At 41.5% G+C, this 25682-nt stretch overlaps 1 protein-coding gene across 4 annotated transcripts in view; it reads left to right on the top strand.

Moving 5' to 3' along the window:
• STAU2 (staufen double-stranded RNA binding protein 2) overlaps window positions 1-25682 on the top strand; it is a 219266-nt gene that overhangs the window by 79445 nt on the left and 114139 nt on the right. For 2 of the 4 annotated variants that reach the window (XM_018569180.1, XM_018569178.1), the window contains 3 exons: window positions 5081-5237; window positions 5965-6075; window positions 17713-17925. In XM_018569180.1, coding sequence (XP_018424682.1) covers window positions 5081-5237; window positions 5965-6075; window positions 17713-17925 — 481 coding nt within the window. Of the gene's footprint in view, window positions 1-5080; window positions 5241-5964; window positions 6076-17712; window positions 17926-25682 lie in introns of all 4 variants that reach the window. The other 2 variants (XM_018569179.1, XM_018569177.1) reach the window with 1 other exon arrangement.

Here is a 25682-nt window from a genome sequence, read left to right as displayed (position 1 = left end):
GAGCTCCGTCACAGCACAGCAGCCCACACTGGACCCCAGGATGAGGATCCTTAATGTATGGAGACTGGGTGGATCTTTTTTTTTTGTTCAAATAGTTTTTATTTTGAAAGGCATCCCAAATGCACCTCCCACCCACAGTTCAATCGCCCACACCGGAATGCGTGGTACTGCAATGCTGTGCGTTTAATTGCAGTGCGACTTGGGTCGCGACTTAATGACTAAGGACAATTGTGGGTCCTGAGGTTACACAGGTTGAGAACCACTGCTTTAAAGCATAATTAGTTTTCCTCTACCCAATCCTAATTGCCTCTGTTAACCTCCCCATCCAGTATCTCTGCCCTCTGATTACAGGTGATATTGTGACCTATTTAGGACCAAGCTGCATTTCCTTTGTCTTGGGGGTAGGTGGGTGTGTGGCACAGTGTATGTTTTGTTTTTTCCCGTAAAATATGACAATGAACCAGCCTCCTTGCAAACTTCCTAAACTAGTGGGACATACCTGAAGACTAGAACATTGTGAACTGCATTATTGCAGTGTATGGAGGAAAAAAAAACAAAACAGGCAAACCAGACCGATTTACATTTTGCATTTTCTGTCCTCTGTAGTCCTAACTCAGCCATGTGAATGACAGTATTAACATATCTCAAATAGAACATCTTCAAGTTGTGGTGGTGTGACAGTAACACTATTTGGTATGTTTACTTTTCCATTTTGTGGTATATTTCTCTGTGTGATAGATGTTACCCAAGTTATAGGCTTGCTGGTACCCAGAATCCTTTGCATGTGACCAAGTAATCAGGCTGTATCTGCTAATGCAGATTGTCATTCGTGGTTTAATGATCCTTTTGTAATCCTCCATTTAGTGTTACTAAATCTGTTGACATGGCATGTTATAGGGCCTAAAATGCAGCAGTTTTCTTTACATGTAGTTTTAAAGCAGTGGTGAAAATGACTTGGTAGGCAGGAATTTTAAGAATGTGTAGATAAAAATGCTGAGAAAACATATGCTGTGCACACAGCAAAACATCCCCATATGTTATTTGGAAACTAATTTATAGGATGTTGATTTGGTGAAGTTTAACCAGAGGCATCTTGGGCTGATAAGTTGTCCACAACATATTCCACAGTGTTAATTTACTGCTGAGCCTTAAGCCTAGCACATTTCTGAAGATGGCCTTCCTCATCTCCTGCAGTGAGGGCGATTTATTGTGTATGTGAAACGCACCTGTTTGGCAGACAGCCTCCAACACCCCTTCAGGGAAGGAATAGTGAGGAGGGTTATATCATAGGGCAAATGCAATGTGCTACATGCAACCACTCGTAAACCACAGCTCCTCAACCCAAGGCTGCTACTTACACTTCAAAATGTTTACAATGGGGCACAACATCCCACAGTTCCGAAACTATCACATGTAGTAACTGAAAAAGTGCAATAAGTTACAGTTATGATTATTTAGATGTGGTTGCTGCATTAGTTTGTAAGGGGCCCAAAGTGTGCCAAGAAAAGATCCCAGACACCATTACACCACCATCCGCAGCCTGAAAAGTTGTTACAAGGCAGAATGGATTCATGCTTTCATGTTTATGCCAATTTCTGACCTGGCCATTCAACTGTTGCAGCCGAAATTGAGACTCACCAGACCAGGCAATGATATTTCAATCTTCTGTTGTCCAATTTTGATGAGCCCTTGCGAATTGTAGCCTCTGTTTCCTGTTCTTAGCTGACAGGAGTGGCACCCGGTGTGGTGGTCTGCTGCTGTAGCCCATCTGATTTCAATGTTGGACGTGTTGTACATTCAGAGATGCTCGTCATACCTTGGTTGTTACAAGTGGTTTTTTGAGTTACGGTTGCCTTTCTATCATCTTCAACCAGTCTGGCCATTCTCTTCTGACCTTTGGCATCAACAAAGCATTTTTGTGTGTGTGTGTGATAAAACACAGAAAAAAAAGGCCAAGTTGTTGAGCTGTGCATTCCATCAATCTAAGCATATGACTGCATGTTCTCTGAGCTAGCTACTGCCATTTCGCCCCTATAGTCCTTTTGCTAGATCTATCCACACATTAATGTCCACCGGTCTCCCCCCAAGGAAAGCGGAAAGAAAAACTGGCCACAGTGTGTACATTTCATGGCTTGGTGCTCCCCCTGGCATTGGTCAATGAGTGTCTTATGGTAAATACACCCTGATGCAGTAAATATAATTCAAATATAACTGGTCACTTGGATGTGTCTATAGATTGGCAAGACATGTACGGGGTTTTTTTTCGGGTTTTTTTGCTGGTTGTTTTGGATAGATTAGAAAAGTGTTTTAACCTCTTGACTTTTTTACTGCTTTAGCTAACCACTGGAGAAAGTGACCCTCAGTGTGTTCAGGAGACCATTGTCCCCAGGACTGAAATAGGTAGGAAATCTAAAATGTTTACATTTGTCCATGGAACAGGAAGTGAGGTGAAATTTTCCAGTTGGGACACCTGTTCCAGTGACAACCATCTGATATTTCGCCACCTATTTTGTCTTGGAAGACCGGAGACAAATCTAAATCTCACCAGTGGGACCCAAGCATGAGTTTTAACTATTTACAACTTTATCCAAAACTTACAAAAAATATTTTGGCTTTAGATGTAGTTTAAGCTGGTACAGTACACTGAACAAATTCTGATGTTTTAAAGGAGAACTATGAGGTGAGTGCTTTTCACTCATCCTCATAGTTCTAGCCGACCTGTGACAATGAAACTGTCACAGGCCGGCTCAGTAGATCGGGAAGTGAGCGAACACATACCGGCGTTCGCTCACTTCTCGATCTTGTCACGGCAGAGAGCTGTGACGGGAGGGACTGGATTCCCCCCGCTACGATCCTCCAGCGCTGACTGGTGGAACGGATGGGAGAGGGTACAGCTGGCTCTACCTCTAGATAGGCAGAGCCAGCTGTCACTCACGCAGCTGGGCAGATCCAGACATAATTGTCGGGGATCCGTTTCAGCTGCGGCGTCTCGGAATACCGCGAGCTGCAGCTCGCGGTATACTGAGCTTAGGGTGACGGGAGGACGCTAGTTTGTGTCCTCCCGTTACCCTTAGGAGAACTATGGGGAAAAGCCCTGACCCCATAGTTCTCCTTTTAAGGGGGCAATTGGTTCAAAGCTGACCAGTGCAGGTATAATAAACCTAACCCATCATCTCTCATCGTCCTTACTCTGTATTGATGAGCAATGCAATTGTACATTGCATGTTATTGAGCTGATCTGTAATGCAATATCCCCTCGCTGGAACATATAGACAGTCTAGAACTGCATGTTTTTAGTAGCTATTGTAAGTACTCAAGTTTGACTTTTTGTCCGTTCCCTTGTACAGCAGAGAGACTAGGAGAGCGAAGGGCAAGACTGTGAGGCAATCAGGTGTGCTGCACACACATGTGCTGACAAGTAATAGGTTGATAGGAGTAAGCAGAGGGGTGACCTCGTCAGTCTGCTGCTGCTCCTCTTTTCTGTCCAGTCAGATTGCGGGGGGTGGAGAGAGGACACTTCTGCATTCCTTAACTACTGTATAAGTGATGTGGTCCACCTGGCTGTGCTGTGTTAGAGGGTCTGTATACATGTCAGGAATTAATGGACAGAATACAAATCCTTTGACAGGTAAAATGGCTCCCTTTTCTGTGTACTTAGCTGTTTGCCTGGGGAGTACCTTTAAGCTGTACTCATTTGCCCTTGTAACCTTTATATTTTTGAGGAAAGCCCTATATTTATCTTATCTGACACATTTTCAAAGTACTTTCTGTTTAAACCTTGCTTTGTTATAATATTATAAGTTTAAATGAGAGCCTACCCTAGATATAATGGTGCCTATTTTAAGCACTGATATATAGTGAAGCCAATGATAAAGAATAGTCCTGGAAGCCTTCTTCTAAGCCTTGTAACATGTTTCATATTCCATTTGCTTTATTAAAATGCCTCTATTTACTTACATTGCTAATAAAAGCCATTGTTTAAAATGCTACCTTGTAGTGTTGATGGATTTAGTGTCTGACAATTATGTCTTCCTGCCTGCAGTCCACAGGAGACATGGATGACCATTAATTCATTCATTGTCTGCACTGTTTGGGTTCTATTGAATGCCTCTGATTTTAGTTTGATTTATTTTATGGCCGGAGAGTTTCAGATTCTTCTATAATGCTAGCAGATGTGGGAGGGAGGCAAATGGTTTTCTTAATGTCAGTAAGACAAGACCACATGTGCAGGCTAATCTTGTGTAATGAAATGTAGAATGGATTGTTACTTCACTAGTAAACACAAGGATAGTATAAGAATGACAAGAGGATTTTTTTGGTGGTCAATCTGCCAAATCGTTTTAAAACAGCCCATGATATGTTTAGTATACAAGCAAAGAAAGATGTACATTTAGCATGGTCAGTATGAAATTACGTTAGGAAGATCGCACTAGCCAGTGGGAGCCAGGAAGGTCTTAGATCTGTACTATACTTTTATTAGTTTAGTTTGAACATCTGATTGTCACATTATCTTTGCGTTCCTGCAATCACCCCGTCTGTTGATTTTTGGGTAAGAATAGTTGATAAATTGCATTGGATTGTTTAGTTGGATCTCTGTTCTTACGCCAAGCCAAGACCCACTGGTGGGGGGCATTCACCACTGTTGCTGAGGCATATCCATTTTGACAATCCAAATGGATCATGGTTCATGCAGTGGTTGTAAAAGCAGTCATTTGGGGGCTCAGTCATGCCTGACCATTACATTATGGCTAATTTAAAGGAAAACTCCACATTGCTGTAATTCAGTCTGAAGCAACATATTTTATAAAACAAAAAACTTCTTTAAATCTTTCAAATATTGCACTAAGACTTAATACTAAAGCATGTTCATCTTCCGGTTTATATGATTGGTTCATTGCTTTTCCCAGAAGTCTGCTCAGATCATTTATAGGTTTACAATGTTTTTTCTATACAGTAAAAGTAGATGTCTGAAAATAATCCCTTTTTTATAGATTTTTCTTGTTATGAAAATAATCTACAGACACCTAACATTCTGCCTGTGGCCATCGTATATTCAGTAGTGTTTTCCTTCTATCTACAGATACCTTTGCCCAATGCTAAAGACATTCTATGTACAGCTGACAGTTGGTAACAGTGAATTCTATGGAGAGGGTAAAACCCGCCAGGCGGCAAGACACAGCGCAGCATTAAAAGCCCTGCATGCCCTGAGGAATGAGCCCATACCGGAGAGATCAACCGTGGTAATTTCCTAAGATCTTCCTTTACAGCACCATTGGCTTCATTCACACATCTGTAATTAATCTCCGTATGTAGAAGCATGTTGAAGGTAGAATTTTGTAAAAAAAAATTTACCTTAATTTTTATGCATTTTTTTGTTACCGTCAGTCCACATGCTTTTAAATCTTTTACATGCATTTAGTAATGTGTGTTTTAACATAGACAGGACATGTACTTTGTACAACACTGGTAAACCCACTGCATGTATTGTTTGTACACCGTACATTAACACCGCAACATAGTGGGAATGAAGCCAGGCGCCCGTTTTTTTGGAACTATAGATGTGATATTTTTTTTTTTCCAGCTATTGTGACAAATTTGATTGACAGATGAGCTTTTTATATCCTCTATATGAGCTTCAGAGAGCCAGTTCAAGCCCTCAGGCACATTCTGAGACAGCCTTGTGACATTTTATGTACATTTCATGGATAAAGAAAAAAGGGTGATGGACATGTGTTGGTACAATATTTTTTTTCTATCTATGCCCCTTTCAAAAATATTAATATAATATACATCAAACCTGCTGTTTATAGCATTAGCAACCACATTCATCATTACAACTAAAGTACCAATAACATTGCAGGACTGTACCTAATACAGGGTAGTGTACAGTGTGTGTGTCAGTGTTCTGTGAATAGAATCGCTCTGGAATCAGGAGGTTTACCGTCTTTCTCTTTATTTCTATAGCAGAATGGGGAGACAGGAAGGGGACCTGAAGAAGATAAAGATGCAAACAAATCGGAGATCAGTCTGGTGTTTGAAATTTCCCTAAAGCGCAATCTCCCGCTCAGCTTTGAGGTAAACAAATTGCAATTGGTTGTTTCTTTTATGCAGGTGGGGTGAGCTATGAACACTGCAAGAGACCATGGCGACATCAATCTAGAATTATGACTTGGATGAAGCATTTATTGAGGCTGAAATGTGCACAGAACTGTGGCAATGCCAGTGCCACAAAAGTACAGTGGAAGTAGAAATGCACCAAGTTCATCAGGATCCTAGTATAGTTCCAGCTCAGTGGTCTGTGGCTTTCTAACATTATACTGTTCCAGTGGCGTGTCTCAATTTTCCCTAGAGCAATGTAACCCATCTTTGGTTTCTGAGTGGTGCACATTAAATATCTTTTTCTTAATCTTCCATTCAGGGGCATAGCATAGTTGTAAGGTTTGGACCTCAAATAGAAGGCTGGATGCTTTTTTTCTTCTGTTTGCTGGGATATTTCTCTAATTAAGAAACAATACACCGTGGATATTTCTTTGTATTTGATAGCTTCATTCAAGACCTTTAACTAAGCTGCTTGAGCTAATCTCTTTACACCAGATATCTGGATCAGCCTATTCTCCACAGCATTGTAGGCCATATCCAGATCACGCAGGAACAATGATTGTTGGGTCAGCCAGGATTGTGCCCTTAGGGCACCGGACACTGCTTTTGGGGACTTAAAGACCTTTGTGTCCTCTTAGACAAAGAGTGCTTTCCAGGTCCAGAGCCATCTGAAGACTCGCTTTGTGAGTAAGCCCTTCGGAATGAAGCATATTGGTATTTCCTTAGTATAGCTTTGGAAGCCCTTCCCGAACTCTTTTGGAGTGGTACATGGTGTTTGAGTTTACCTAACTGGGCTCTGCATCTTGGCTCTTCCCAGAGCTATGTTAGCCACAGAGCACTCTCCAAGTCCAGAGCCGTGGCAAAAACTTGTCTGTGAAGACTCTCCTTGTAAGTAAACCTTTTGGGTAAAGTAGATTTGTTTTTTTTCCAAACTTTTAGCTGTGGAAATCCTACCTGCACCTACTGCACTGATAAAATGTGGACTTGCCTGTACTGTGACTCTTACACAATGGTTGTACATTGCAGCTTTTTCCAGACATTTGTGTACTTAGCCACAAGATGTTATACAAGTCCACAGCTCAACCTCTGATGTGGCACAGTCTCTGTGGACTCGCCTGGTACTTAAGTCCATACGCCCTGTCCTGTTTCCTTTGCAGTGTCCAATTTTTTTAAAAGTGCATTAGCATGCTATGCCTTGAGACATTTAACCCTTTGTTAGGACTAGACGGTCCTGCTTATCTAGTTTACAAATGACAATGAAATCTGCCAGCACAGTACAGACAGTGTTAATTATGCAAGACACAAATCCCCAACCCCCTCAAACAGGGAGAGCTAAGGATTTTCAGCCCTGGAGCTTTCTGCAAAGAGCACGTTAAACCACAATTTTTGTTATACTATGTGAATGGGAAAATATAACAAATATAAAGTATGTGTTATCCCAATTTGGCTGCAAAGGGGAAATACACTTTACACTTCTTTTTACTCCCTGTAGTCTTCTTTTCTTTTAACTATAGGACATGCACAGTATATCTTTTTTCCAGCAGAAAGATTTTTTTATGCTAGTTGTGTTATGCTGCTTGTCAAATATTGCTGCCTTGTTATGTGTGGCTGTTTGGCTCTAATGCTCAACCTCTGCACTCTTTAAATTTAGTGACATGCTTGCTTTGTACCTGGATATGCATCTTTATATTAAAGAGTGGTTGTGTATTCTCAGGAAATGTTTGTGGGAATTAGCCAATCCTATCCACATTATCGCCAGTGGTGCTGAGATGAATCTTTAACACCCTTTCTAAAATATTGTCGCCCTGCGCCTAATAGCTCTATAAACCTCTGTGTAGCCATTGCCTTTAAACTGTAAAATGCAAGATGGTTATGTGTTAGAATTTATACGCACATTAAATATATATGGCTTACAATCAAGTCTCATTGATTTTTCAGTAGCATGCATATACCATGATGCAATCATCAGTGGAAGACACCCTGTTATGAGGCAATGCAGTATGTTTAATCAGCAGAAAAGGAGCGGCCACTCATAAGACATTCCTGAGGGAAAACCGCTCTCGTCTTTGCACTGATTACATAAAATAAGCAAAGTCCTGGTCATCTTCATCTTTCTGGCTATCAAAGTATTTTTTTTTTTTTATATATATTTTGCTCAGTTAGTATTACATTCACATGCCACAGGCATTTTTCAGTAATAGTAACAAATCGATAGCTGGATTGTTTTTTTTTTGTGGTGCCTATACTTTCTCGAACAGATTTGGCAGCCATTTTTTTTTTACATTGCTGATGCATGCAACTGTGTGTGTCTCAGGGAATATCACTGTTATCCTCTGAATTGGCTGGATACATTGGACTTAATTTACAATATTCACACAGGCTTAAAATAGCATAAGCTTCTGACTGGTGATAATTGGGAGGATCTATGAGGTGTCTTGAGGAGAATAGGAGAAGGAGCCATTAGAGGTGGAGATAAAATACATATTTGTGATTAATATGTGGGGGCGTCCCAGTCTGCCGACAACTCCAAAACGTGAGCACACCATTTTTCTGTTTATATCGATGCAGTAAAGTGCAAGTGAGGTGAGGTACAGTTACCTAATCCCGAAAAGATCTTTACTTCTCCCCAGCATTTTGTTCAGCAATATTCTCTTTGGGATGTGTGTTACATTTCATAGTGGGACATCTCTGAGGTAGATGCTGCATATTCTTGTCATAATAGACTGACTATCCCTTTAGAGGACATCCCAGAGTTTAAAGACCCTATGGATCGGTCCTGCATTGCAACCTGCCATTGCTTCCAAATCTCTCTGCCAGACCTTTACCATCAGATCCAAGGATATGTCTCAGGATCCTAGATCTATCCTAGAGGATCCCTCTGTCCGCCAGCAATGGGAGCTCATGCCTGTGGCCCTACGCTACACCGCTGATGGGTTAGCAGATATTATAAGTCTAAAATAGTCCCTTGATATTTCCCTTTTAAAATAGAAAACGAAATTGAGGATACAGAGTCATAAATGCTCTTCTGCAGCCCCTGTTATGAATTAACAGGAAACCTCTATATTGAATGCTCCTGTCCATTCATAAATAGAGATGGTATCAGTTGCTAACGCCACAATTATGAATGAGCAGTAAGTGTTGTACAGCACTTCCTTTTCATTCATTACTGGGGACACCATAAACATACCATGTCCTCGCGAACAGTAGTGATCACCGAGTGCTTGTAACCCGCTCTCCCTACTGACTTGTCTGTCACAGGAGGCAGAGCAGGGAAGTGCAGGTGGAGAGCTTGGCCTCCCTTAAAAGCTGACAGCTCTCACCTCCCTCCACTGCCCCACTCGGCCTCCTAACAGTTTCCTCCCCACTTGGCGCTGGTTCGTGTCCCCTTGGATGCCTGCTGCTCTCCCCCGTCTGTGACAGCAGAGGCAGCGGGGATCCGAGGGGACACAGACCGGCGCCAAGTGGGGAGAAGGGAAGTTAGGGATGCACCTTCTCTTCAGACACATTTTCAGCTGTTTTGATATTATCAGCATATTGCCCATAGTAATTTTCAGCCGAAAGGTCGGCGCATCCCTAGACAGAGGTCTCCTTTTGGTCCTTTGGTACTTACCCTTGGAGTAAATGTTGAGCTGCATAAGAGCAGTGCTTAAAGCACTAATTGCACATGCCCTTGGATCGGGACCCTTTTGACGAATTACTAGATTTGTTTCTCAAGGATGTCACAGACATCCTTGAGGGGGGGCTTCTTTTGGCTTTTGTGTATTATTAACTGGATTATTAAGTCACCCACTTCATGTTGTCAAATTTACCTCCTGTGTTTTTTAAAATTTTAACTTTGTTCACAGTTACCACAGTCAGTGGGGGTGTTCTCCCCATTCTGGATCTAAGGTTCTCAACACCTTCCTCCGGGTACACAATCTATGCATGTAATCTGCCTGGTCAGTCATTGCTTCCTTTTAATGTGGGGACTTTCTGGCCTCCGTGGATATCAAAGATGCCTACTTACATGTCCTCATCTTCCCAGAGCATCAATGCTTCCTGTGTTATGCAGTGAGCACTCATTACCAATTTGTTGCCCATCCCTTTGGTCTGTCCACTGCACTTCGGGTTTATACCAAGATGTCTGACCAGGTGGCAGCTTTGCTAAGTTTTACCAGGTGGATGTTCAGGCATCATCTGATGCCCGCTTTGGTTGTAAGGTTCCTTAGGTAGCGCTCTGTTGATGCTCTTATTACTACATGGGCCAAATAGCATTTTGTATGCCGTGTTGCCCACCTTGTTTGGACTGCTTTTTCTTAAGATAATTGCATTTTTGACTGTGAAAAAAACGTTTCTTGGCATCAAAGGGGGTTATAAAAGATCGTTCTTACGGCTTTTGTTTGCCAGTGTCCTGTCTCCTGAAGGTAGCAACTGTGCATGTCAGGAATCTGCATTTGTAAGAATCTGAATCTCAATTCTTAAGTGCAGCCTTACTCCTCAGGGATAAATATGTGTTCTATTATTCAGCTGTATTCCCTGCTTGTTATAGCGGAAATGTCACCTCTGTGTGAGGTTGTAAGGCCTCAGTGAAGGCTGACTTGTCTCATGCCTGGGACAGTTGAATGGCAGTTTTATAGTATTTGACTAGCACTGACCATGATTGCCTTATGACCTTATTCATCTGCTATGAAAAAGAGAGTAAATAATGAAGAATAGCCATCTCTGAGAGGTAAAGCTTCACTGTTGGTACAAATAAACACTAGAGATTTAGATTACAAATGGCCATTGACTGGTTCTCTTTAAGGTTCTGTAATTGACTATTAGTTTGTTTTTTTTGGGTGTGATTAGAGTGTGCTGAAATACAAAGGGTCTTGGTTCCAAATATTTGTGTTCTGAAATCTCTGGCGCTGAAATGCCAGCACCCAAATCAACCACGCCAATTTTCGGAGGCCAAAAACTAACATATTGGCATTCTTGACATCCTGGTTTGAATTGTGTTTGATACATTATAAAACATTTTTTATTGCTGTGATTTTGTAGGAAAGGAGTAAAGGCAGTGTTCTCTATGTGCCTAGAGCAGAGGATTCATAAGAGTACCCTGTGTATGTATAATATAAACAGCCTAGATGGTGTTATGTTGCAGTTAAATGATTACAAAAAATCATCTAGAAAGGTTTACAGATGATTAGAAACAAAAAACGTACTGTACATGGCTACCTGGAAGTTCAGTGTGCCACTCACTCCCTGGCACCTCAACTAAACTATAGTACAACAACAAAGCCTACAAACATTTAAGTTCTATGAGCACTGGGGTGAATAGAATGGATTGCTTTTATCATTCTTAATGCAACCTTTATACTCAAATTCTTCCAGTGCATCCCTCTATGTATGATGATTAATAATAACATGGACATGTCAGGTGTAAAATGCTGTGATTGTGGAATACTTACACTTGCAGAACATTCACTTCCTGCTTTGAAAGTGCAAATGACTTCAGTTTGCTAACTCAATGCACACTGAGATTGGCTTGTCATCAGCGGAGCATTGCTGGGAAATCTCATTGGTAATCTCATGAGATCTCTGGCAAAGGCATTTTCTTCCCCTGAAATGATGTGCATGGTCACATGTCCTAGTCACAGTGCATGATGTGCATGGTCACATGTGCCAGAAATCCAGGAAGTAATGAGAGAGCTAGTAATCTGCCCTTAATAAACATGGCAAAGAACAAAAAAGGACAAGGTAAACGCCACAACCAAAAGCCAAAGGCTGGAAGGATAAATATGAACAGACATTTGATGGGGAACTGGTGGGTGGGCATTAGGGTTGCCACCCGTATATGTTAATCAGGAAGCCAGGAGGCGGGTCGTAACATGCCCCCCGGCTTCCTAATCAATCAGGAAGCCAGGTGGTACATCAGGTTTCGCATCCCGGCCTCCTGCTCAGAAAGCCACGCTGCCTAGAAAAAATTGAAGCCAACTTCCTAGCCAATCAGGAAGCCAGAAGGCTGGCCATGACGTGCTGTCCAGCTTCCTGATTGGCTAGTAAGCTGTATTCACTTTTTTTTTCTAGGCAGCCTGGTTTCTATCTGTGGTGGGCTCTATGGCAGAGCCCACCACAGATCCTGCACAGCCCCCCTGAGATCCTGCGGATTAAGTGGGGGGGCGCTCTAGTTTCGTCTTGCCTAGGGCGGCCCCAAACCAGAGTACACCACTGCATACAAATTGTATATCTGTGGATCTGTGGCACACTGGCATCTTTGTGATTACCTCCAATGTTATTTTATTCACAAAATACATGCACAATGTACTTTACCAAAAAATTGCCGCGAGGCGCTACAGTGTTCGGGTTTGGCTTGAAGAGAAGGTGGCAACCCTAATGGGCATCAATTGGCCATGTGCGGCGGAAAAAGTTTAGAAAGGAATTTTCTGTCAAATCTTGACAATAGTCAGTGATCTGGTCTTCGGGATGGTGTAGAAAAACAGAAAAAGAGTAAAGAAAAAGAGTAAAGGGGGGAAAGAAAACAGAAATATTGTTTGTAGATTGTCATTACTAAACATTTCTAAAGGTGTGTTTTTGTTATTTTAAAGATATGGGTAAAGGTCCGCTTTAACCTAACAGTGCACTGGGAGGGAAGTTCAATACTTGGCACCAATTTTTAGCACCAAGGTTTCATTGTAGTTTTTTTTTATGTCTGGATATTGTGTGCAAGCAACTTTCATAGTGATGTGAGTGGTATTAGACTAGGTGTAATTGCAATCATTCAAATGTTCTATAAGCTTTAACAGGTTAATATTGTTACAAAAGTAATTTGCAATATTATTACACTAAACTCCAGGATAAGAAAGTGACGAGAGGCATGTGTATTCTTGTTCATTGATTCTTGGTGAGCTTTGTGTATTTCTTCCAGATCTGTGTAGTAACCCAATGTGAAAGTTTGCCTCTAACACTAGGTAATGCTGCTCTTGCTGCTTATGCAGGGTTGCTGATCTTCTATCATCCTCCTCCTGTAGTCCTCTCCTGCAGGCATCCTGTAGTGGGTAGGCCTGCTGGATGCCTCACACAGCTCTGCTATCTGCACAGGCTATGTGCAGCACAGTGATGATGTCACAGCTACTTTTACAAGTTGATACCTGGGCTTGCAAAGGCATTTGGTGCACATTAAGTGGATTTATATCTTTTGTGGCTCTTGAGGAATATATTTACATTATTTAAAAAAAAAAATTCACGGCCAGAGTTAAGCTTTAAAAATATCTGGTGACCCTGCCATGAGATTTCTTGTTCAGGAACTTCTAGTTATAGGGTGATGATGCTTTGTCCCTGTCTCCCAACTGGGTTCGCACCAAGCCCCAGCTTATCACAAATTCAAGGAAGCTGTCCGTCCAACTCCTGTTAAAGCTGTCTGTAAGTAAGTGCTTACTGTCCGCCCATTGTAGAATAGCGGCGGCAATTGAAACGGATATACTATACCTGCTGCAGCCATGATTACATCCAGTGATGGCCGTTTTACATACAAGCGTTCAGACTGCTATAGAGCTCTGCTGTCCCCTGTGTGGGCAGAGGACCGGCATGGTGGGTCTCTGCTGCTTGATCGATTGGAGGGAAGTCCACCGCCCCCAATTACATGTATAATGTGAAATTAAGATGAAATAGAATTCTCTTGGAGACAGGTTTTGGAGACAGGTTTATTTCTTGTTGTTCAAAAATATTGATCATTTAAAACATTTCGATATAGCTTTTTTTTTGACGTTTTATTAAAAAAAACAGACATGCTGTGCTTTTTTTTTTTTGCGCTGTATTCCAGCAATTGTGAGCATTTAGATCATAACTAATCGTTAGTAATAGTGAATATGTTGAAACATCATATAAATGGTGTATAAGAAGTCCATAGACTTGTTTCAGCAATATTTTGCCCTGGGTGCGCACCACATTGCTTGTCAATCTCACCAATCTTCATAGGGAAAGGCGAAATTCAGCCACATTTCAGGAAGTTCTTACTCTTAGGGCTCATTCACACAGCAATCGGCCAGCACGTATAGCTCTATGCTGTGTTCATGGCCGTATCGGGCAGCTCCCGATGGAGAGGGAGGATTCCATTTGTGTAGTTTGTGGACAGGGACCTGTTCAAGATTGTGACAGCAGTCAAACAGTAGATGAGTAGAACACATGGCACTCTTTAATAATCACACAGCATAAAAATAATCACACATGCATGTAGTACCAAAGTTTCGGTACCATTCTCCTCCTATATGGCTGTCCAGCCAAGGGCCAACTACTGAACTGGCTGATTCAGTTGCACTGGCATGGGCATGCAAAAGTGAATGTTTGAGAGTGTGAGAGAGAGTGTGAGAGTGATCTCACATAACTGTTCCTTGGAAGTGTAACAATGGTATTTTGTGAAGAAGTTTTATAAATGACGCTCATATTTTCAAGGCCTGAAGGTGTACCTGCTAGTAAGAAGACCATAATAGAAGTCACCAGCACTCGATATGTGCAAGAAGTAAAGCACTTTTTATTCAATTGTCACATGCGTCAAACAGCCAATGTTTCTGGGCGACACAGGGTCCCTTTTTCTGGGCGACATAGTGACAATTTAATAAAAAGTGCTTTACTTCTTGCACATATCGAGTGCTGGTGACTTCTATTATGAACTGTATCTGACACGGCGCCATCCGTGTTGTCACTTCGAGCACCGACCTCTTACTCAGGGTCTGTGCACTGCGTGGAGTGCAGGTGATTTCGTATTATCGATTGATAGTAAGAAGACACTCTTTACATTTTCTATAGATTGTTTAAAACGTATGTCACTTGACTTGCGCAAATTCCACATTCTGATCACATACAATGACATTTTCTAGGAATAGACAAAAAATGTTTTCTCTTAAGTGTCAGTTGGCTATGTCTGACATTTTTTCTGTTTTCATTGTGCAGACAGCCACATTCCATGGTAATTGCATTCCTGTGTTACAGTCTGTCTTGCTTTTAGCTGTACCTTACATCTTTCTTGGGAATTCTGCAAACTTGGTGCACATTCAGTAAATATTAAAGCAGAACTCCGGGCAAAACTGTTCTTAACTGCACATTTTGGTCTTGGTGCTAAAATAAAAAAAGTTCAGCTTGTCTGCTCCTTCCACTGCTGCGATGGTATGTCACTTGGTGTCCTCACGTCCTATACACTGTTTATAGAAAGTTGTGACTTTCGACGGGACCTTAGACCACTGCAACAGAGGTCTTGGAGCAATGTGGGCTCCGAGGATTGGGTGAGTATAAAGTTTTTATGTTTTAGCACCTAGACAAAAACAAGCACTTAACCCTTGCAGTGTGGGAGTGTGACCCCACTGCAAGGAATAAGAACAGTTTTGCCCAATAGTTCTGCTTTATTGAAATATTTTAGTCAGAATCTAACATTAAACACCAGTTATAAAGTATTCTACATACTTACATTGATCCTGCTTGGCCCAATGTAACTGCCTTACGGGGATCCTGATACCTGCTGCATCTGCCCAAATTTGAGGTGTGGGACGACTCATCGGCACCACCTGTATCAACAAACGTGAAGTGAAATCTCCCTACCGAGACAGACGGTGGTTTTAAAATTAAAATTAAAACCTCAGAAAGTTTACTTATCCATCCATTTTTCCCCATATGTTCAGTCAGAATTGTCCAGGTTCATGCCAGATTTTGTCACCAGTGAACATCTGTAATTAGCTGAATCTCTTACAGGTGACTTATCTTATTTGTTATTTCCCTGTCACAGTTTAAAGCTTGCCATGCATGACTTGTATTTCAGCTGATTCCGGCCCAAGTGAGAGCAGAAATTCCAGGGCCATCATTTATGGTTAACTCTAAATTTATGAGCTGTAAAAGCTTTTAAGGCCTCACTTATTTACAATATTGGGTACTTTCTTCTAAAGGATCTCTAGTTTCAGAAAACATATTTGGGGTTTTTTTTTTTTTTTAAAACAAACTTTATTCTGTTTTCTCGGCCCTACCCCAGGGGGTTCGGCTTTTTCTTCCACAGCATAAAATGTACACAGTATGAGGCTATTTACAGTAACCCCAACAATTGTACCAGAAATATCAAACTTAAACATCTCAACATTCCCATTATTCCCAAGCTGGTTGCCACTCTTGCGTTAGTTATTGAATGCTATTGGAACATGCCAGTTACTACTCTTTTTTTTTTTTTGTTTGTTTTGTTTCATACACTATGCTATTGTCTAGCCGTAAACTATCACTAAAGCCTCAGTTCGTGTCAGGGCACTTCCAGGACCCCCAAGCTCACTGTCAGTTTTGCCTTGAGATACCAGTTCGAGTACTTGAAGGGTTGCATTATTGTCGCTAATTCCGTTTCATCATACGATGCTTCTAAGAAGTATTTCCATCGTTTGAAGAACTTAGCCGTGAGTGCATCAACATGCATTTCAGTTTCAAGTTTCTCCCTCAGGAACAAGATCCTCAATTCCGTGATGATGCTGGAGATTGGCGGGGTGGAGGACTTATTCCATGCTCCCATTATGCATCTTCGAGCTGCCAATAGGCAAAGATGCATCCAATCCTTGCCCCTTTGGGTTGAACAGTGAGGGTCTACTCCGGAATACTCAGGTGCGCTGAACAGATACAGCAGAGGATTCTGTATCGGTGTCCACCGTAAGACTGTAGCTATGTATGTAGTAACGCCTGTCCAGAACTGTCCCATTGACGGGCACGTCCATAGGCAATGAGCCAACGTGGGGCGGGAGAGACCGCATTTAGGGCACACTGATATGAGTCGTTGCTCCTCTGCTCCCGCCGGAAGAAAGTATGCCACATAGGCCCGGTGCATTATTTTAAACTGGGTCTCCCTCCAAGTTTCATTAGTGACCAGTTTGCGTATTAAGTTGTAGCCCTCCACGATGTGCTCCACTAGATCCGGGGTGGGAAAGTCCTCGCCCATTCTTTGATATGTGATGATGATATCGCCGCTCTTCCCCTCACAAACCCTACTTGAGCTGGGTGTATAAGGCTGGGCAATACCTCTGCCAGTCTGCCTGCATTGCCTGGTTCACACCTGGGCGTTTTACAGCGCGTTCCTACGCTCTGTAAAACGCTCAACATGTGAAAACCAATGATTGCCTATGGGCATGGTTCCCACCTGGGCGTTTTACAGCGCGAAGAACGCGCTGTAGAAGTACAGGAGCTTCTTTGGGGCGTATTTGCTGCAGTATCCATTGGGATACAGCCAGGTGGCCCTCGGAAACGCGCGTTTGTCGCGCTTTTTTTTACCCGAAGCGCGGTACATTGTCCGGACCGGGGAAGCCAACGGAACGGCTGAAGAAGAGCCCGGCACATCAGCGGAGGCAAGTGGGGCAGCGGTCTGTGTCCCCGCGGCCTCCGCCAACACAGGCGCGGAGAGCAGCGGGGATTTGAAAGGACACAGGCCGCTGCAGCCACAGTTCTCCTAACTGGCTGCCGGTACATTTAGGAGAACTGTGGACCCCGTTCGTAAGTACGGATTGTCCGTAAGTCGGACGTCCGTAACTCGGGGATTGCCTGTATCTAGTTTTTTTGGGCCAACTTGCAATAAAGCAGATTAAAGATAGTTTTGATTGTGATTGCACATTTGCTAACATGGACTTTTTGTTTTCTCTCTCCTAGGTGACCAAGGAAAGTGGCCCTCCGCACATGAAGAGTTTTGTTACCAGGGTGACAGTGGGAGAATTCACTGCTGAAGGAGAAGGGAACAGCAAGAAGCTTGCAAAGAGGAGGGCTGCTGCAGCAGTACTGCAAGAACTGCGAAAACTTCCTCCTCTTCCTATAGTTGAAAAACCAAGACTTTATGTGAAAAGACGCCCCAAAACCATAATAAAGGTACATTTGTAGAGTTTTAAGGTCATCTGCCAAGTCTTAGGTTGAAACAGATGGAACCCATAAAATATTACTGGTATTTGATATGTGTTGTATGGAGTTTAAAGCAAACCTTTACTTTGCCTTTGTCCCCTACTCCTCTCCAGCAGCATGTACTTACCCTTTCTTCCCTTCCACTCTGTTCTGCATGGGGAAGTGAAAGAAATACACTGTGGAGGAGCTTGTAACTCACTCAAGTGATAATGCTGAACCAATCATATTTAGAACACCAGGAGTTCAAAGCTTTATGTAAGTTACAACTCCATTGATATCTTAGACCGGTGGACTTATCCTGCAAAGACCCCTTTTTGGTCTTGCATAAGGTGGTGTTGCAGCCCAGGACTTCCTTCTTGTCTAAGGTAGTCTGTTCCTTTCACCTTAACCCAGGACATTGTTCTCCCATCACTTTGTCCAGGTTTTACTCAAAAGGAATTTTTCTTCTATTGTCCAGATGTAGTTTGTGCTCTGCAATTCTAACTCAGGCAATACTTCTTTCGGAAAGACAGATTTCTTTTTTGTCATTCCAGTTGGGCATCAGGTTCTTGTTCCACCATCTCTAGGTGGCTCAGGAAGACCATGATTCAGGGCTTAGTCACCCAGATTTGCAAGGCTGCCACCTGGCCTTCTGTTTGCACATTCTCTAAGTTCTACCAGGTGAAATCTGTGTCACCTCTGATGCCAGCTTCAGGAAAAAGGTCTTTAACCTCCTTGGCGGTATTCCCGAGTGTGGCTCGGGGTTAATTTTTTGTACCATAAGCTGTAAAACCCGAGCCGCACTCGGGAATACACATCGCGTCTCTTACCTTGTCCCTCGAGCCCCGCTGTGTCCTCCGGCCGATGCTGGCATCCGTCTTCCAGGTACCGTCCCTTGTAAGCGTCCGCGTCGCAGGGGTGCGGAACCGGCGGAAGATTCAAAAGTGAACAAAATTTTTTTTTACCGCCAGGGAGGTTAAGGCAGTTCTTTTACTATTACCGTAATATATATTTTTTAAATGTTTTAGTCCATTGAGAGCCACAGTTCCCACCCTTCTGTGTTTAAGATCATGCTTACTGTGTCCCTCAATAGATTGCAAGAAAATTATTTTATGGTGAGTAGTAAAATCCTATTATATTGCAGTTTACCAGCACTTGGATGTGGTGGCTGCATTAGCTTAATTTTTTTAAGCTTTTTTTTTTTTCTTTACCTTTGTGATCCTGCCAGGGACATGCCTTTGGTCCTAGGCTGATGATGATCATTCACTGTTCTATAGCTATGAAGGAGCAGCCTCGTCTCCCTAGGACAGGAAGTGTGTTAGGACTAAAGTGCATCTCCCCCTCTACTCATCTCCATAAAATAGGCCTGAGAGGTTCTGTAGTTCACAGAGAGAACAGGGAACAATGGTAACAAATAATTTCCTGTTCATCCTACCTCTGCCGCGCTATTGTAAGCTCACTAGATTTTTGGCAGGATCAACCGGTATTTTACTGCATTTACCGAGCAGATATAACCAGATTCTATTAATGGTATATTTAACAACAAGAGAAGTTTGTTGTTGCAGTTTACATGTACAACAATCCTCACAATAATAAGCCAGATGAGCTCGGGGCAAGTTCACAAACTGCTACACTAAAGTAGTCATATTTGTGCTATTTATTATTACTTTTGTTATTTGTATTACTCCAAATCACCTAAACAGAGCTGCATCATGTGAATTAATAGTTGGGTCATAGACGGCTGAAGTTTGCATTGCATGCTAGATTAAGATCCTGCTTCACAGAACAGGAGTAATTGCCAGCTCTAAGGTGGGCTTTGGCAGACAGCCGTTGTGAGGGCCAACATGTGACATTTGTTTTCCATGTATGTCAAAGTAAAACTTAATAACTGCACGTGGTTTTAATATAGTAAGTGCAGTGCCATCTGTGAGGGAAGGATCCTGTATTTAAGCCTCTGCGGTTTTCCACTGACATGAAACGTCTGAGAGTGCTTTGAGTCCACAATATTAAAAGCAATACTGCTGTTGCTAAAAGGCGTACTTTTGGAGATCCGCTTTTTACAGCCTTGACTTGAAGGCTTTAATAAAATGTTTTTCTACAAAATTTTGCTCTTATTGCAAGACATTTGCTTGTATATCAAGGCAACATTTTTCAGAAATGTTTGCTTGTCTTGCAAAACGCTCTCAAACCAAGTTACTTGTAAACCGAGGTATTACTGTATATATATCCTGCTTATTATGCTCTTGTGCTTTACAGAATACAGCTAAATAGTAGTTGAGACATTATTGTAATGGTGTGCAAAAATATGAGCACCAATGTTCAAATTTAGGTGGTTGCAAGGAGCTGGCAGGTCATAGATCATCAGCACTAAGATGCATCAATGGATGAACAAAAATTGAAAATTAGTATTTTATTTTAGGAAATGGCAGTTTGTTAATTATACAAAGTGCTTTGGCAAAGCCCATGTCATTCAGCAAGCATCGTTAATTTGTTGTGCTCATTTTGCCCCAAGTTGCTGAACTAGTCTATACAAATATGAAAGAAAACAGTGGGAAGGTGGTTTTTTTTTAATTATTTTTTTTACAGCAGCCTTGGATTGAAGTCAGCACAAGGGTGGAACTAAGCAAGTGGCTTAAGCAGGCGTCATGTGCCATTATGTTTAGATTTGTATAATAAACTACTAGTATAATGTCTTTGAAAGGAAGCAATGACAGCATGAGATGTATTCCATGTATGTTTTCAGGTTTACTTGCTTTTCTTATTTGGGTTATGATGCCTTTTGAATTATAGAAGGTCTGATTGACACTCTTGATGTAAGCCAGGGTGCACAAGGCAGGTTTCCTATGATAAGTATAGTATGTATGACTATATAGGATTTCCCCTCCTCTTTTTTTTTTGTAACCAAATACAACTGTCTTCCTTCCTCCTCAGCTGTCCTTCTTTTTTGTCTAATGGATTCACCTCTGTCTATGTTCTGTCTGACTTCCAAAAATCTTATAGTACACTTTTACCCAACTTCAAAATAATTGCTTTTCATATTTTAAAAAGCCAGCATACAGAAAAATAAATGGTGAAAAACCGAAATTGTGGGTGTAACCAATCATTTTTTTGTATTCTTCATGGTTGGAAGGTGTGCAAATAACGTTGTTGTCACTCTAACACCAAAAACGCCCAATCAGGTACCAGCTTTCAGTGGTTTTACTGCATTAAATGCAGTGAATGTTAATTTCTGCCTTTTGGGTTTCTGCCTGTTACCTTTTTGCATATATTAGTATCTGCTTGTTGTTTTCAAGAACCGTAAAGACTAAATGTTTATTTGACCTTAGGCTTCATGTTATGCTTCCTGGGGTTTGGAAAAAGCATATAATTGATCAGATGTGTACAGAGGAGACTGTAGGGTAAGCTCAGAATTAGGTGTACCCAAAATGTTGGGAGTCAAAAGATTTTTTTACACATTAGGGTTGCCTCCATTGCTTAAAGCAGAACTTCAGCCAAAGAGAACCAGATAAATGTGAATAGTCATTTCAAAGATGCAAAATAACAAAACCAAACTTTGCTGCAAAATTCATCTTCAATCCAGCGATTTTCCCAGCAGTTCTACTAGCATGCTTCTTGTTCTGCTGCTTCCTCTCACACTCCAGCCCTGCTCTACAGGACTTCAAGAGTCCAGGTCAAAGATACCAAGCCAAATTTAGGTACCTGCAATAAAATCGATGATGCATTAAGGATCACAGGGCTACATACAGTATAATGGTGTCTTTTTATATCTGCCTTAACTTCAGCTTTTAACACTTCATGGGGTAAAAAAACCAAAACATTGCCCTGGGCACTTAGGCTTTGTCTGTGTATTATTTGCCATGTTATTTTTCAAACTTGAATATACCTTTTGAAAAAGGGCTTCTTTTTGATTGTTTTAAAGCTAATACAATTATATTTAAAGTGCATTTAGTGAGTGAATTGCATCAGTGCCAGAATAATCTTCAGTCTTCTTGCACAGCTGTTGTGGTTGCTTCAAGCATTGGTGGGTGTGTAGGAATATATACCCATGACGGAAATTTCCTCTCTGCACCTCACTTTTTATTTTCTTTAAGTTCTGTAAACAACTGATAGCTGTTTCTCGTTGTTAGTTATTAATGGCAATCTACGAGATTTTCCACTGCATGACCAGTGATTCTTTGTTCCAGACATTGACAACTCATGGAATAAGACATTGCCTTTTCTCTTTTCCCTGTACTTTAACATTGGTTGAAATGTCAAAGAGTGTGTGTGTAATTTGTAGTATGCATGTTAAAATACATGTGATAGAGTTTGGTTTTTTTTTTGTCTTTGTTGCCTTTAACAAAGACAAAAAAAGATATATTGCGATTTTTAACGTCTCTTTTAAAAGGTGGTGCAGTAATTCAGCATTTTGATTGTTGATTTTGATTCCCTTTTGGAAGCCTTACTCTTATAATACACCAGACGAAGTTCTTCGGAACGTTTGTTCAATTTTCTAATTGTAGTGATGAAAAAAATTGAAGGCGCTGGATGGAAACTAAATGCTAACGCCGATTTGTGGTTTTTGTTCAAGAAACTCCATCCATTCCAGAATCAAATGTTAAAATCACACATTCGTCAAGTCTCGTCCGGTCCGTGGATCAAATGGTACTATTTTTTGGTGTAACTGTATTTTATTTTGAAGGCATGTTTAAATACAATTAAATTAAAATTATTAAATCAAAACAATCTAAAATATAAACAAACAATCAACGTCCCCCCCTCAGCGGGCCACGGTAAAATTATCAAGCGTTGACCGGTCCGCGACGATAAAAAGGGTGAGGAGCACTGTCTTTTGGCATTGTTGAATGTTCTAATAAGATTTGGGTGAGGTTGGTTCAGCAGATTTGGGTTAGGCTGGGACACATTCTCATGTGTACTAAATGTTTTGGTTACGAAAAAAATAAAATAAAACTGTGGCCAAGTACAGCTACACCTGCTTGCAGCAGCTTTCTCACCATTCCACTTGAATGCTGAGTTGCTGACCCATGTGTGGGAAAAACTGACATTTCCTGATTAGTGTTGAAGCTTCCCTTCTCCCTCCCCTTATACATTCCGATTGGGCCAACACTATGATGGCCTCACTGGCCAATAAGTATGCATAGGAGGCAGAAGGGGTAGGCAAACTGTGACACTACCAGGAAATGGTGAAGCATTAGTCAAATCAGTATGGCTTGGTTTTTGGGCGGTGTGGGGGGGAACTGTGGGCATGTACCACCTAAAACAATAATAGTTGTAATGGAGCATCTGTATATTAATTTCAATCAAGCACTGATGCCAGGTTTTATGTATATGTGTCACTACCTCCTGATTCTGGAATAGCTTCTCTTAGGCTTACCAGGGAAGTACACAACAGGGTGAATGGGATGAGCTGCTCAAAGGAGTCGTAAAAGTCTCCTCTCCTCCAATTTGTGCAATAAAAGTACCTTAAGTCCTTTCTGCTAGCACCCAGGACTCCTTGCGTTTATATCCCAAACCGAATATCTCTTTCTACTGGTCATGCTTGTGCATTAGAGCCACATAGAAGTGTATGGGGCTTGTCTCCCTGCATCTCGCATGTGGGAGATAGAAATGCACGATTGGACTTCTACTGCACAGGTGCCCCCAACAGACCAGGATTTCACCATGGGATATCAACAAGTACTGGGGACCTGGGCGCCAGATCTCAGTAAGTGTGCATCTCTAAAAGTTCACTTATTCTTTAATGTAGACTTAGATTCAACCTTTAGGCTAGGTTCACACCTAGGTGTTTGCATTTTAAATGAGATTTCTCCCTGCATGAAGATGCAAAACTGCACGGGATTCGCCTCAAAATAGCTCCTGCATCTTTTCGCGCAACGGCGGTTTTCTGTGCGCAAACCAACGCTAAGGTGTGAACAGTTGTTGCCTTTGACTTGCATGATAATGTGTGTTCTGCCGCATTTTCGCATGCATGGATCCGCATATAAAAACGCTCTGGTGAGAACCAGGCCTTAATAACAATGTTAAAGTATATCAAAAGCAGAAATGTAATATATTGCAGGTTATTAGTCCTTAGATGCGGTTGCTGCATTCATTTTCTTTATTTTCACCTGATCCTGCAGATAAAACACTTCCTGTCTTCAATGAAGGTTCTTGCTCAGTCACTTTCTGTTTAGAGTGTAAATGTCTGCCAATTGTGCTTCTACGTTGTCACTTGTTTCATATGCCACCACAAATTATGCAGGCAAAGTCCACTGCTATCATTATCAGAAAGCCAGTCCAAGTATTGAGCCGATACTGGAGCACATGCATGTGTAGACAGGAAGTGGTCAAAGGAGGCTGTAGTAGATTAGTAGCACTGAGTTGCAAAACAAATGATGAAAAAAACAGTGATTTATTGAAACAAATGGCAGTATGATGCACAATGCTTTAGCTAACGGTCATCCATTTAGGCTGATCGTCTTTAATATCCTGATGGAATCTAAGGTCATCTTTCAGCAATCTTAGGTTGAGAATATTAGGTGCAGTGTGCAATTTTGTACAATACAAATGAATACAAATGCACTAAATATACAAGATGAATTTCCACTTAATGAATTGGCAGCTCTAAGTTTTGTGTCTCTTCCTATGTCATGCAATTATGCAGTGTTAGCGTCCCTGTTAGTGTGCCAGACTCCAAGCACAAGATGCTAGCCCACGTGTGCTAGCTAATTTTCTTCCATTAAAGCCAAGCTAGACATGATTTAACAAGAAGATGCCATCAGGTTGGGTCAGTGCTTCGGCTCAAGCAGTCTGCAGTTTTTCATTTTAATGAGACTGCCTCCTTAATGTTGCATATTTATTGCAGTGCGTCTTCTGCTGCAACCTGCCCCTAAAGGAATAATTTTGTAATGGCCAGCGAAACATGTTGCCAATGTTCGCTGGTAATGGCGTGTCAAGATGAGATATACAGCCCACTAACAAACCCATAAAAAAGTCCATAAAACGGACATTAGCACATTTACCGACGTCTTCCTGGTCAGTTATGCTGAAATACAAGCAGGGCTTACAGACTGCTGCATTGAAGCTGTTATAAGAGCCCGTCATTCGAAAAATAAAGAATTTACAATGCCATTTAAAAGTCAATGATCTCTTCTCTGTATAGCACTTTGCCAGAATCTTGGAAAGCGGCCAAGGAAAGAAAACCTCAAATCTGCTGTGATGCAAGGCGACTTAATTTGATATAAATTCATTGTTTTCTCTTTAAAACTTTGCTTTTGTTAAGCAGCACAAACCATTTACTTTTCCCATGACCACTAATGCAGCTCAGCTGTCTGTGTCTTCCTGTGTGACTCTTTACAGCCCATGGTCACATTCTCTGCTTTTCTGTCACCTCTTTAAAATGTCTCCTTCCACCAAGAACACAAGCTCTTTCTATTGTAATGTCCACAAAATGATCTGCAGAACTTTTTCAAGAGCTGTTAAATAGAGCTTTCCATTTGCTTATGGTGCACAGTCTACTATCTTTGTTATTCCAAAGTGTTGACCATGGGCTGGTAGATCTATCACTCAAAGATCCCCCCACCATTCTGGTTCAGATTGCAGCACCGCCAGGACCTGCCTTATTTTTGGATTTCATAAGCCACACAGGATTTTGCTGATCTGATCTGTTAAATAGTCCATAGTTACATAGGTATATACTGCTTATGTAGTATGAGGATCTACCAGATTGGTCTTAATGGTATTGATTGTATAGTGTAAGCACAAATCTT

Source organism: Nanorana parkeri, unplaced genomic scaffold (genome assembly GCF_000935625.1).
Source record: "Nanorana parkeri isolate BGI_ZX_2015 unplaced genomic scaffold, ASM93562v1 scaffold1296, whole genome shotgun sequence".
Taxonomy (NCBI): Eukaryota; Metazoa; Chordata; class Amphibia; order Anura; family Dicroglossidae; genus Nanorana; species Nanorana parkeri.
Note: the sequence above shows the minus strand (reverse complement) of the source record. Positions and strands in the feature narration are given on the sequence as shown.